At 42.5% G+C, this 13618-nt stretch overlaps 1 protein-coding gene across 1 annotated transcript; it reads left to right on the forward strand.

Annotated features, from left to right (window-relative positions):
- The first annotated feature begins 125 nt into the window (after positions 1-125).
- Positions 126-10633, forward strand: LOC306819748 (stromal membrane-associated protein 1-like). Its single transcript, XM_079337290.1, has 10 exons — positions 126-443; positions 902-1035; positions 1432-1517; positions 2028-2103; positions 2231-2293; positions 2387-2462; positions 5266-5396; positions 6544-6760; positions 8155-8492; positions 9958-10633. Exons 1-10 carry the CDS (start codon positions 326-328, stop codon positions 10090-10092), a joined length of 1374 nt encoding a protein of 457 aa, XP_079193416.1. The 5' UTR covers positions 126-325; the 3' UTR covers positions 10093-10633.
- Positions 10634-13618: the final 2985 nt, after the last annotated feature.

Raw genomic sequence — 13618 nt, forward strand, 5'->3', positions numbered from 1 at the left:
ACAATGAAAATGTATGTTTAACAATATTAATCAGACGTGTTTGAGCGCTGGTGGTGAATAGTTAAAGAAAGTGCAAAACTTGATTCATAAGAAATTGTGTGCGTCACATGACGTCAGAGCTGCCGTCCAATCTGGAGAGGGCGCCGCGTCAGCTCTCGAATTCGTGTGGGCGGAGAGGAGATTCCGGTTCCGGGTGTTTTCGTTTCCCTCTCGGATGCGTTCATTCCTTTGATTATGGTCTTTTATCCGAAACTTCTCAAGCTTGACGACTGATTAAAGTAGTGGAGTTTTTTTATATTACGAAGGTCCAACTGAAGCCGTAACCATGGCGACCCGCTCGGAGAGGGAGAAGGCCCAGAAACTGAACGAGCAGCACCAGGCCATCCTGTCCAAAATGCTGAGAGAGGAAGACAACAAGTACTGCGCCGACTGCGAGGCGAAAGGTTCGACAGTAACACTATCGAAATAAATCCCCTTTGTACCACACAAAGTTGACGTTTTGGCCCAGGTTTCGTCGCTAGAGATGATTATCGATGTAGTATCTGCGTTTGATAGCGTGGCTAAGCTAATGGTGTGAAACTGGTTCGGCCAAGTCAGCTGACATCCCCTGAAGCTAAACTAAGTGGCTAACTAGCAAGCTAACTTCCTTAAATCGACCCGAGCTTCGCATACTACTTCTCCCTTTCCACCGCCTTGAACTCAACTCTCGACTGATAAACAAAAGTGTCACAAGAACAAGAGAATTAAACAGTTTCTTGTGTATTGTTTGGTCAAAGTTAAATCATGTAAAGCATGACTGTCACTTTGAGGCGCTAACGTCACACGGTCCAATTCTCTTCTGTGTGACAAGAGACTATATATGTGCATTATTAAATAACCGTCCCATGTGTTGCTTTATCAGGTCCAAGGTGGGCATCCTGGAATCTGGGAGTATTTATTTGCATCCGGTGTGCAGGTATCCACAGGAACCTGGGAGTACACATATCCAGAGTTAAATCAGTCAACCTGGACCAATGGACCTCAGAACAGATCCAGGTACTGCCCCCTCTCCCCCCTGTTCGTTTACTTTTAGTTCAGTCACAGAAGAAGATGCTGCTCAGTTAGTAGGTGTTTAGTAAACATCTTGACGATGAAGTCAGATCTGTGTCAGGCATTAGAGGATTCACTTAAATGTTATATTACCTGTGTTAAATTAGTGATATTGACAACACTTGAATTCCATTGAGAATACGAAAAACTGTCATATGGCGAAACTAATCCCACATTTCTAGCAACACACTTTAATCTGGTGGACAATAAAGAGAACAAATATAGAGCTCCTAACTTTGAGCCTCTTGAGTTGGGAAAACTCAGACTGGTGGATTCGTCCGTGAGCAAACACATCGTCATGTATGCGTCTTCTGTTCACCATACTATCCTTTCTTTCTGCAGAGTATACAAGACATGGGTAACACCAAGGCCAGGCAGCTCTATGAAGCCAATCTTCCAGAAAGCTTCAGAAGACCTCAAACAGACCAGTATCCTTCAATTTTTCAACTCTTTAATAACATAATCGGTCCTCCATGTGTCATCATCATTACAGCTGAGCGGTCTATCTCACACTCAGCTGTTACTGCGAGGACTACACATACTTAACTACTGTAACGTATTACTCATATTGTAGCTACAGTATATATCAATCTCATTCATTGTTATTGTTGCTCTGTTTGTCTCTGTCCCTCTTCCTTTCTAGCAGATGGCCGTTCATCATGAGTCTGGTTTTTGCTCGAGGTTTCTGCCTCTTGAAAGGGAGTCTTTCTCTGCCCCCCTTCATAGTTAAATGTGCTGTGCTCATGACGGATTAAAGTTGGGTCTTTGTATTGTAGGACTGAGGTCTTTGTTGTGCTCTTTTGAAGTGTCTTAAGCTAACATTTGTTGTGAGTTAGTGCTATACAAATAAAGATTGGTTGAATGATCATTACTCTTTAGTTAACCTTTAGTTAAGTTGTTTGTTCCTTCTTTTTTTTTCACCTTAACTCTGTCATAAGAGCTGTGGAATTCTTCATCAGGGATAAATATGAGAAGAAGAAATACTACAGCAAGAATGTGACCAATGGGAGCAGTGTACGTGTCAGTAGGAAATAACCCTGTCTCTCTCACATGTTTCACAAGCAGTATGCACACTTGCACAGACTTGTTTTTTTTTTTGTTTTTTTAACGTTTGCGTTGTCTTGTGTTTTTGCATTTGTAGCCAAAAGACATAAAGAAAGAGAAGGAGCCAGAAAGAGGGAGCAAGGTGTCATCGTACACCAAGGTAGAAGGCTCACCTCTTTTTTAGAAGTCGAGCTGTAGAAACATTCTCTTCAGCTTGGTTTTCATCTCATGTACCTGCTTTATATTTTCAAAGAGTGAAGAGCCCAGGCCAGTTCCCAAAATCAGCCCCGCTAAAACTTCAGAACCTTCTGTGAACCTACTAGGCCTTGGTGAGTATCACTTCAACTTTTCTGTTGCAGGAAAATAAAAAGTCATCTGAAATCTAAAAATATTCTTGGATTAAGGCTAACATCGCTCTCAGATTGCTAGCACATTGATACATGTCTGTAAATCCAGTTTGACTCTCTTATGTTGTGATCACTTTGTAGAGATAAATAAACACTTTATTGATCCTGAGGGAAATTCAAGTTGAAATGATGAGTGCATGTGGCCTTTAACTCTGGCTTACTGCCTGTGCTGCGACGTGCTATGGCTGGGATTGTATACCTTTTTTATTATGTCAGCAGGTGAAGGCTGCTGTGCTGAAGGGAGCTGTCTTTGTCTCTCGGCACAAAGCTTAAAGAGGACTGTCCATCATGAGCGTGTTGTCAGTGAAGACTTGTGTGGAGATAGTTATCTTTACATTCCTAGCAGTGTTCCTCTAAACTTCGTTTCTGTCACCCTCTGACCCTCTGACTCTCCCTCCTCTTACTTTATCGAACAGCCAGCAGTCCAATCTGTGGCTATGACAGGCCTGTGCTCCAAAAAGACGATATGTCGTCATGTGCTCCCAAACAACAAACACGTATCGATGTTACTGGATGTGGCTGCAGAGATTTGATGACAGTTTTCAGAGACAGTTGCAGTTCACGATAACACCATGACCATAGCTCTGGGATGGAGATATTTTCATGTATTTCGTGGATCTCTGACGAGCTGAATTGAAGTGTTTGAAACCGTAGGATCCTTAAAATGCCTCTGCTGAACAAGAAGGAACAGCTGTTGTAGTGAATTCTGTGTAGGACATGGTCATTATCCAAACTCAATGTTTATCATGATATATGGTATGGAGGCCTCTGCATCACAATGTGTATCATATCGAGTGGTTGTTGGAAATAGCCAGCTCTATGCCATAATCACACTGCCTGCTTTAATGTTCAGTTCAGACTTCATGCTCAGATTCGAGTGTTTTGTTTGACTTTGCACATTCCTTTTTAGACGTGACATCAGATTCCTGTGTGAACTGTTGTAACAGTCCTGACCTGATACACGTGCAAAAACAACAACACAGACTTGACACGGGGTAAACTGAAGAGAACATAGCTGCCACTGAAGCTTCATGACCGCGCAGCCATTTCTTATGATAAACTAATAATCCCTAATACTGAGAAGCGTAGAGAGTTAGCTACTTCAAGTTCCCTCCACTAACTACCGCCATCACAGCTGACTTCCATGTTTGTTTTCGTCTAGTGGAAGTGACGCCCGCTCCTCACTGTCCCACCAGCACAGAACTGGGATGTGTGTCGCTCAGTGGTGGCGTCACAGTCTTTTGCATTTTGGGCTGGCTGTTCAAACTGAAGTCGCTTCGCAAGTCAGGCAACCTGTTTCTAACTTAGGACATGAAGATGTCCAAATCTGGTTTGATAAGATCAGAGTCCACGCGACCTGTGCTGTGTGATATGAAAACTCTTGATTTAGAAGATGCAATAGCGATGAAATGATTATTATGATGAATAAATCCGAAGCACGCGTGAACCAAACAGTCTGGTTCTCCTGCCATGTAAACGTAGTCTCAGATCTTCTTTCCTGTTGACATCTTAACTGTGTTATAAAGTCTGTTATAGAATTCCTGCTGCTCCAAAAAAAAAAAAAAACAACTTTGCACCAGTGAACTGCTGCAAAGCTTTGAAGGAAGCGTTCAAGCTGCAGACTCAGTCACTGAGGTTTACCACACATGCCTTTGTTTGTGTTCAGTGAAGTTTCATTTGACTGAAATATTAACAGCTCAGAATATGTTCTTATTTGACAAAACAATGTTTTATTTACTTTAACTGTGTGGATATAATAAGCAGTTAAAAGTGAAATCAAAAGATATTGTATCGCAATTCTCAGCACATCGCAAAATGTTACATCGTAACATCGTATCGTGAATCAGTCACGTGATATCGTATCAAAGGCCCGACAGATGTGGGGGGGTTTTCAGGCCAATACCGATGTGAACGTTGGGGGTGTCGAGATAGATGCATATAGATAAACACATTTATTGTGTGTATCCCTCAGATGCAGTTATCCAACACCTGTTAGAAAGATATACAACGTCGACAAGATGGTCACTGAACTAGAAAGTAACTGTGCATGTACATGCATCAGTGCATCACACTGGAGAGTGATGGTGTCTGTTCTTATCCATACAGCACACTCTGCTCATGCTTGTGTGATACAATGATGAAGGTTTCATCTAACTGATGAAAACATCGAGTAATGTCCCCACATATCAGACATAGAGTTAGCTGATACCCATAGTCCCTGGCTATGCTAATATCGGCTGATATTATGGGCTGGCTGAATCGGTCGGCCTCTCGTGGTATCGTGGGGCCTCTGGTGACACATATGATTGAAGACATTATTCAGGAACACTGAGTGCTCTCACTTCATTACAGACAAGACGTATTAATGATAGTGATTGCCATGAAGGGGCACGGGTATTTGAAATCACTCTTATAATTGTTTGGCGTCTAATGAACTAATAAGAGTAAGCTGATGAATGTTTTGATGTTCTAATCTGTCTGCTTATTGTGTGAGCCGTTCAGGAATGACTCAGTGAAAGTAATCCTAAAGAAACAAACAGGAGCTCTCGGATTCATTTTGACGAGTACATGTTGTCCTCTGAATGTCTTTGTCTTCTTCCATCACTCTTTGTGAGTCCAGCTCCAGGTTCATTCAGGATGTGTCGGTGCCTGTTGTTTTTTTTCTTCTGACTGTGTTCGCTCCTTTCCCACCTGTTAAACCGGTTACTTCACTTTTCTCTCACAGACGCACCAACAGCTGCATCCACTAACAATGGCAGCACGAGCACCAGCCAGAACAACAATGACCTGGATATATTCGGCCCCATGGTGTCCAACCCCCTCCCTGTGTCCTCGTCGGCGGCTCAGTTTCCTCAGGTACGGCCGAGCGATCCATAACTTGTGGATTTCTCAGTATCGCCCAGGAGGGCAGATCAGGAACGGTTGTTACGTTTCAAACTAAAATGAAGTGAGCAATAAAACCATCAACTCAAATGATAGAAGTCAGCATCATTAGCCCACGAGACACTGATGCTACGAGACGGAGCGCGAGCAGCAGACAGAAAATGAATGCAGCTAATGAGGCAGCAATTAAGCTGAACATGTAAACAGGGCTGTAAGCGGTGATGATTTGTATTTCTGATTCATTCAGTTATTATTTTGATCAATCATTTAGTGTAAGATTAATTTAGTTCTTTAAAAACCTGCACGTCTCTTTTTAGTGTTGGCTGTTCAATCAACGTGAATCCATAACTGTCTTTTCTACAGAGAAACAAACGCACCGTTGGACTCGTTAAACATGGTTCCTCCTCTGCTCTCAAAACAAACCTGTTTGTTTCTAGAACTGAATAATAGGAAGCAATCTTTTGTCTCTGCTGCCTCAACTCAACAGTGGCAAACAAATGTATTATTATCAAGGCGGTGTACCGGAGCAGTCTTTGAGGGGATCTCTAAAAAGACAGACAGACTCACAGTTACATGAAACATACTAAACACCTGGCTTCATCAGTTTCTAAGAAAGGCAAGGCATTGCTATGCTACTTGCAAATAGCTCTGAGTGTGTGTGTGTATATATATATAAATACATTTCCTGTTACTGTGTTATAGTTCCGTTCACTACTATTTCTGTTTCCATCTTTAGTCACTGTGTTTTAACTCTTGTACTTACATTTGACACTTAATTCTTTTGCTGACACTTTATCTTTGGTGGAATTTTAGTATACCTGCTCTGTTGTTCACTTATTGCTCTGTGTGCTGTTGACTTGCCCCCCGGGGACAAAAGAAATGTTTTTTGAATTGAATTAAATATCCAGGACAAGTGGTGATCAGTGTATGTCTACTGACTGTTAACCAGCAACATGACCAGAGTGTTAACTTGCTCTCAGGCGTGACTGTTTGAGGAGTATCAGAATGTCTTACATAATTTATCATGCTGGTAAACATTATGAAACCTGTTCAGCTCGGACAGAGCCTGGAATCTGAGCTGATGGTCTGAAGTCTGTTTTTTCTTTTGAACTCTTCACAGGTGAGCTCCAGTAACGCGGCCAGCACTCCGACACAAGCTCCAGCCGCTGGAGCGGCAGGAGGCGGAGCCAGCTCAGGGTCAGCGCAGGGAGACCTGGACTTGTTCAGTGATAGCAGTAGCACCCCTAAGACTGATGACTCGGCCAAAAAGCCTCTGTCCAAGGATTCCATCCTGTCGCTGTATGGAACAAACAGCATGTCCCAACAGGCGCCCGCTGGTGAGTAGACCCAGAGTCACTTTTCATTTTTATCATTAATAATCAGTTACCGATTAATTATTGGAATAAGTTTCCTTCTTACCACGAGAGATTTTTATTGTATTTGTATTGAGTCAACAAAATAATGTCTAATTACAAGCAACCGGAGAGTGATCATGGTTTTTCTCATCCAAGTATTTCAGTGATGGTCACCTAGGCTCACTACTTTACACTGATTACTGTTTGGTAGATGTTAGCGAGATGCAGACACGGTGACAGGTAGCAGGCCGGATCATGTGTGTTCAGGACTCGGTCCATACAGATCACAGATTAACTGTGTTCTGTTGAACTTAAAGTGAACAGGTGCACGTGAAGGAGGCACGCCCCCACCTGTGCGCCGTCATGCAGACGAGCATGGAAAAGGAGCATTGAATCCATCAAACGTGTTTAATACTAACCATCTTTTCATGCATGACTCTGCGTATAAACATTTCCCCGCCATGTGGTGGATAGCACTGTACTCGACAAACGGAATATCAACCTGCATTTGGTGCTTGGGGGGTGTTCATATCAGACCCTGCATGCTGCACGTTGGGAAATGTAGTTCCAATGACATGGTGGAGAAGATTTCTTGACTGTCATCTGTGGTGGGTCCACACGGTCAGACTTTGAAAACACCCTGAGCCACAGTAACATTTAAACACAGAGGTCGCTCAGTGATCACTGCAGGAGGCGATATGTTAAAGCAGGAACCCCCATGGTACATCTCCATGGTAGCAGGTTCTCTGCAGGATAAGAGATGAAGTCGTGTGACAGTACCTTGGGATGACTCATGCTCTAGATCCTGGAGCTTGGGGCTGTAGCTCTGTAGGGACTTGGGTTGGGAACCAGAGGGTCGCCGGTTCAAGTCGGGGCACGGACCAAGTCTGGAGATTGGCCTTGTAGCTGGAGAGCTGCCAGCTCACTTCCTAAGTACTGCTGAGCCCATAGCAAGGCACCAAATGCATGTATGTGTATTTTGGCCTACATGTGTTGTCATGGTCATTAAACAGAGTGTAAAACCAAATCCCACAAGGGGATTAATAAGTATGATTATTGATTATAGGAAGTGGGCCCGAGCGATGGACGAGCAGAAAAATGCACATTTCAAACATCATTCATTCAGCCGGTTTTTTACTGATTTCGTAACTCAAGCCTCTCCCAGATACTAACTTTAATGTTCCTGCTCAGTCCTGCAGAGCTTTGCCGACTCCTCATCCTGTTTAACAGAATAACAAACAACCAAAGATTCAGCTACAGTTTGAATAGAAGCTGAATTCATGACTTCACACATTAAGATCGTGGTTTGAAGAGTCATGATGTAACATATACATAAACGGTCTTCCCCTCTGTTTATCACGTCTTCTCCACCCCAGCTGGGATGTTCATGGGCCCCTCCCAGATGCAGTTTCCTGTCCAGGCGGCTGCTGGTTATCAGGCCTTCCCTGGCATGGGAACCGCCATGCCACCTACAACCGTCATGGGTGCCATGATGGCTCAGAGCGGGGCGGCCATGATGGGGCACAATCCGGGCATGATGGTCGGGATGACGATGCCCAATGGCTTCATGGGAAACGCACAAGCTACAGGTGTGATGGGCATGGCACCGAGGATGATGGGACCGCAGGGTGGTGCGATGCCAGCGGGCATGGTGCCAGCTCAGGGAATGTACGCCATCCAGCCCGGGCAGCAGGCTCAGTGGAACATGGGTCAGGTATGAGAGCCTTCTTTCTTTCTTACTGCGGTGTTGGAGGAGAATATTTCTGAATAATTCATTTCAGACTATTGTTTTTAGTTCAAGTGAGTCAGTGACCACACCCAGCTGTGATGAAGCACTACAAAACATTGTGAGGCGCTTTAGTCTAAACAGGATGTAGATATAACAGCCAGCAGCCACCAGGTGGCAGCACAGACAGGGCTTTAATACAAGAGCTTCATCCCAAAGAAGTCCGATGCAACATTTATGAAGTGATTCCAGTAATAAGGCTTGACTGAGTGATGGCAGCACAAACCAGAACCACGAAAAAATAACAGATTAAAAGGTATAAAAGTTGCTTTTGTACTTTCAGTCAGCCAACAGTTTAATGCACAGAATGAAGCTGTTAACTGCTGATTAAATAGCAGAAAAAGGAGCACACTCAAACAGTAACAAATCTTCAGGTGCAGAGCCGCAAAAAGACTAAAAGAAAAGAGAAAAGTCATCACACTCCATGTCCTTTAACTTTTTATAATCTGTATAGAGCAGCAGCATACGGACGTCTTTCAGCCTTTAACAGCCTCCACTGCTGATTAAACACAATGTTGATTAAATTAAAGACTCATTTTGTCGATCAAAATCCCAAATAAAACTTTCTTCACATGTTGTTCAATTAGCATGGGCATTCTGTTGTAGCCATTAAGATTGTCAAAATAAACATTGATAGTTGAATTCTTCACTTTACCACAAGCCAGAAAGGAAAAAGTTCTGCTGCTGTGGCTCAGGTGGAAGAGTCGTCGTCTCTCAGTTGGAAGGTCATGAATGGGATTAGTGACTGGTTATGATGTGTGACTGTGTAGCTGTGACCTGCAGTGTTAAAGCGCTCTGAGTCCAAACTCAATCCTCTCTTAACTTCACAAGTATTTGTCATTTGGAGAGCGCGTGATGGAGTTTGTGATGACGATTTTTTTGGGCTGAACTAAAAACAAGAAACTACCCCGTGTATATCACAATGCTGTTGCCATGGTTTCTAAACGGGTGTCTATATCGTTTAAAGGTTTTCATAGCAACGTTTCCCAGTCTGGTCTCCTTATAAGGACACTGGATGGTAAATAGTGTGTAATAAGTATGAAGTGTAGATGCGGTGGCATAAAGGTTGTAGTTCTTTTGTGCTGCTTAAATAAACAGAGGAGGACGCCAAAGCAAGCTGGTTAAAGATGAGAAGAAGTTTGGAAGGAAGCGCAGGAGGATCTTTGCTCTGAGACGTCTTTAAACGTCTTTCTTACTTTACCTCCTTTCATATCATAACAATACTAACGGTCGTTATGTCTGTAGTACCTTTTTACAGGAGGGTTCCAAAGTGCTGCACATCAACATGAAAACATGAATGTCTTAACTTAATCAGGATTATTGACTTGTTTCAGGGTACTTATTTCAGGTCGTATCGAGCTCACGTTAATGAGAATCTCTGCGACATCCTCAGGTGAACCAGCAGATGTCGGGCTTGACTCTGAACGGTGCAGCTGGTCAGATGGCCTTCGCTCAGCCTCCGTCAGCTATGGGGGGATGGGCCGCTGCTGGATCTGGCCAGACCCTGAGCACACAGCTGTGGAAGTGAGTCGCCTTCGAGCAGGTTGATGGTCGGGCAGAGTAAGAGTCGAGGTCGCAGCAAGTGCAAAATGTATCTTGTGCTTCTCTGTGCCTCGCTATGAACTGATGTCCTGCTCCATTATGGACCAGCCTTCAGAACATGGAACTTCTCTCTCTCTTTTTTCCCTTCTCCCTTTCTCTGTCTCTCTATTTCTCTCTATTGTGTGAGTGAATTGGGAGTCGTACAGGATTACAGCCTGGCAGTTTCTGCCTGTCGTATGGTTTTTGATCATAACTTTTATTTTCCTTTTTTGGAAAAAAAATGACAAGGAAATAACAGTCCCAACAAAAATGATACCGACATATCAGAAAAGCTGCAGGACCAGTTACACAAGCTTTTATTGTATCACTGTATCATTATAAGATTATAGAACATTTAATGAATAGTATTTAAAGGGAGAAGATTTGACTATCAAGTCTGTCTGTGCTGCTCCCAGATGTACAGCGCTGTATAACCTTCTTTTAAAGTACTTGTGGTTCCCCTATAAAATAAAAGTGATAAGAAATGACTCGACCTCATCTGTCCTCTGTGATTCAAGTTTTACAACTGTTAAGGTTCCCTCTGAAGGTAAGAGACATTTCTTTTCTTCTTTTTGTCCCATATTTTTATTGATTTTTTTCTATTTTGGGAAGGGCACAGAAACAAAGACAATCCAGATGAACAACAGTGGTCATATCTCAAATGTATTAAACTTATTACAGTAGAACATAACCATAAAACTCCATAAAACCAAAGTGCATTAGAGGGCAAGTACCCCTTCCTTACCGAACAACCCATTCAATCACAGCCATTCACACCACAACAACAAAGTAGACAAAACAATCAAAAGTCGGAAAATAAATAAGTAGGAATAGTATAACTAAATAATTTTTAAAAAAAAGACGGGAAAAGGGGAGGCGGAAGAAAAAAGAAGAAAAAAAACACTAATAAAATAAATGGAATCAACAACTCAGTCGTGCATTGTTTTTCAGCTTCAATATGCAAGGTAAGCTATATGAAGTAAAAGGACTGCCAGGTTTTTTGAAAGGCCTCAAGTGAACTGTTCAGGGAGAATCTGATTTTCTTTCATTGTAAAATCTCTTAAAGAGCATATTGCAGGTTAAAAAAAAATTTTAATTAATATTTTATATAGTCTGTTAATGGCTGTAAAATAAGTAGGTTATTTTTTTAATATGTTCTACAACACATAAGTGCTCTAATTTAGAGGAGAAAGTGGCTGTTTTAGCATAGCCGTTTAGAACGTGCTTTTTTTTCAACAACGCGTCATATGACGTAACATGAGGGAGTCCCGTTCTCTGACTCTGCTTTGATCGGCTTCATGCGTCTGTGTATGAATGAATGAATGAAGCCTTTATTGCCCCTGGGGGAACTTGTCTTGCACCGAGAGCATCAAACACTTTACAAACAAACATTTAGAAGGCAGCACAAAAGAATTAAAGCACAAAAAAACAGGCTAAAACATGATTAAAGAGGAGTAATGATACGTGGTAGTGAGTGAGAACAGACAGGATGCCTCCCTGCTATAGTTTGTAACTTGAGCGGCGCACATTCAGGTGCACAGTGTAAGTGGCTTGATTATTCATAGTGTGTTTTGGTGAATTATTCTCACAACCTCAGAAACGATCGAACAGACACGTTGAATATTTCGGTATCAGACACAAAAACGTTTCCTTATTAATGATTTAAATCTCTGGCTGTTTAACATCAAATATTATATACGCAGACAGAAAGCGTTTAATGATTTGATCTGCTGGAATCCTCTGTATATTCTCTAGTGTGAGCGTAATAGACACCGGACAGTCTGTTTTAATATATGTAGTCATACGATTTATTATAAATCCAACTCTGTTACAAGAGAGCGCGTGTGTGTGTGTGCGCGTGTGTGTGTGTGTGTGTGTGTGTGTGTTTGTGTGTGTGCGCTGTGGGGAAAGACGGAACGCGCAGTTTGGAAACGAAACGAAACACAACCTTTACTTCTGTCGGTCCTTTATCCCATTAAAACTTTAAACTTTTTGTAGTAGCCTAATATATGTGCACGCATTAAACTGTGGAGTGTGTGTGTGTGTGTGTGTGTGTGTTTGTGTGTGCGCAGTGGGAAAAGACGGAACGCGCGGTTTGGAAACAAACAGAAACACAAGCTTTACGTCGGTCCTCTATCCAATTAAAACTTTAAACTTTTTGTAGTAGCCTAATATATGTGCACGCATTAAACTGTGGAGTGTGTGCGCTGTTGTGCATGTTTGTGTGGATTACGTGCGCCGTGATCCTGCACCATACACTGTATTTTCTATAACAACGTGAGCACTGGGCTGCATGAGGAATAAACAATTAAGACATGGTGCTGCACTTGCACAGGCCGTGTAATCGGGTTCTATGTCTGTCTGTCTGTCTCTCTCTCTCTCTCTCTCTCTCTCTCTCGCTCTCTCTCTCGCGCGCGCACAGCGCGGCACCGTAATACGTTGTACAGATTTGCCGTTTTTACAAGCAGCTCCCATACAATGTAAAGGTGAATGATCGTCACTTGCACCTTCTACAAATAGTTTTTTAATTGATTGAATGTGATTACAAACTTTACATATGCTGATGTGAACACAGCACTCGCCCATATATGGCGAGCTGACACCTGTCACTCAGCAGGACGCCTGCTCCGGGTCTCTCCTCACACCACAGCTTCACTTCTCTCCTGAGGCCGTTATTCCTTTAATCCTGCCTGTTTCTGCTCTCTATCACATTTAACAGGTTCAGAATAATAAGCCAGTGGACCATTATATGTAAAGGAATACATGTCTTCTTCCTCTTTATTGACGGGAGTGACACTCGGATCCATGATTTTCTATGTTAAACAGACGGGGATTCAGCGGGACTCCCTTATGTTACGTCACAGCCGAATGCGGAAGTAAAAAGCAAAGACGTGCGAAAACGTACTAAAACGTCTCCAGGAGACCCTGTGGGTTATTAATTTCAGAATTTCTTTAAAAACAGTATTGTTAACGTATTTTCCTATGATTAGTTAAGTTTTGTCTTTAACCTGCAATATGCTCTTTAAATACATCAGTTGTGTTGGTGGGGATGAGTGCATCCATTTGAGGAGAATGAGCCTCCTCACAAGCAACGTAGTGAAAGCAATCATGTCCTGAAGGTTTTGGATCAACCAAGTGATGGGGGGCAGTATCTGCCTCAAATGAATGAAGATGAAATGAAAATGTATACCTGTAGATGAGAAGAAGAGATATAAGTAAACTTGTGATAAGATTAATCTATGATCATTTTCATGCTATTATTTAGTTATGTCATCACAACTACATCAATTTAAAAAGGCTGTTTTCTTGCCTCCTGTTTGACCCAGCGCATCACAACACAGCAGATGTTTACCTGCACGTGGAGGAGGAGGGCAGGCGACATATTAGGAGTGACACTGATCGTAGCCTTCCGATTAATATCACGTTATAAACGACTGTAATGTAAAAAACAACAAAGTGACGAAAAAGAAGAA

The sequence above is a fragment of the Symphodus melops genome, assembly GCF_947650265.1.
Source record: "Symphodus melops genome assembly, chromosome: 2".
Lineage (NCBI taxonomy): Eukaryota > Metazoa > Chordata > Actinopteri > Labriformes > Labridae > Symphodus > Symphodus melops.

Bases quoted from the DNA above. Each gene is read 5' to 3' on its own strand.
- LOC306819748 (XM_079337290.1), top strand. From the start codon at position 326: ATGGCGACCCGCTCGGAGAGGGAGAAGGCCCAGAAACTGAACGAGCAG. The intron at 5,397-6,543 runs GTACGGCCGAGC...AACTCTTCACAG, and splicing joins CGGCGGCTCAGTTTCCTCAG to GTGAGCTCCAGTAACGCGGC. The intron at 8,493-9,957 runs GTATGAGAGCCT...CGACATCCTCAG, and splicing joins CTCAGTGGAACATGGGTCAG to GTGAACCAGCAGATGTCGGG.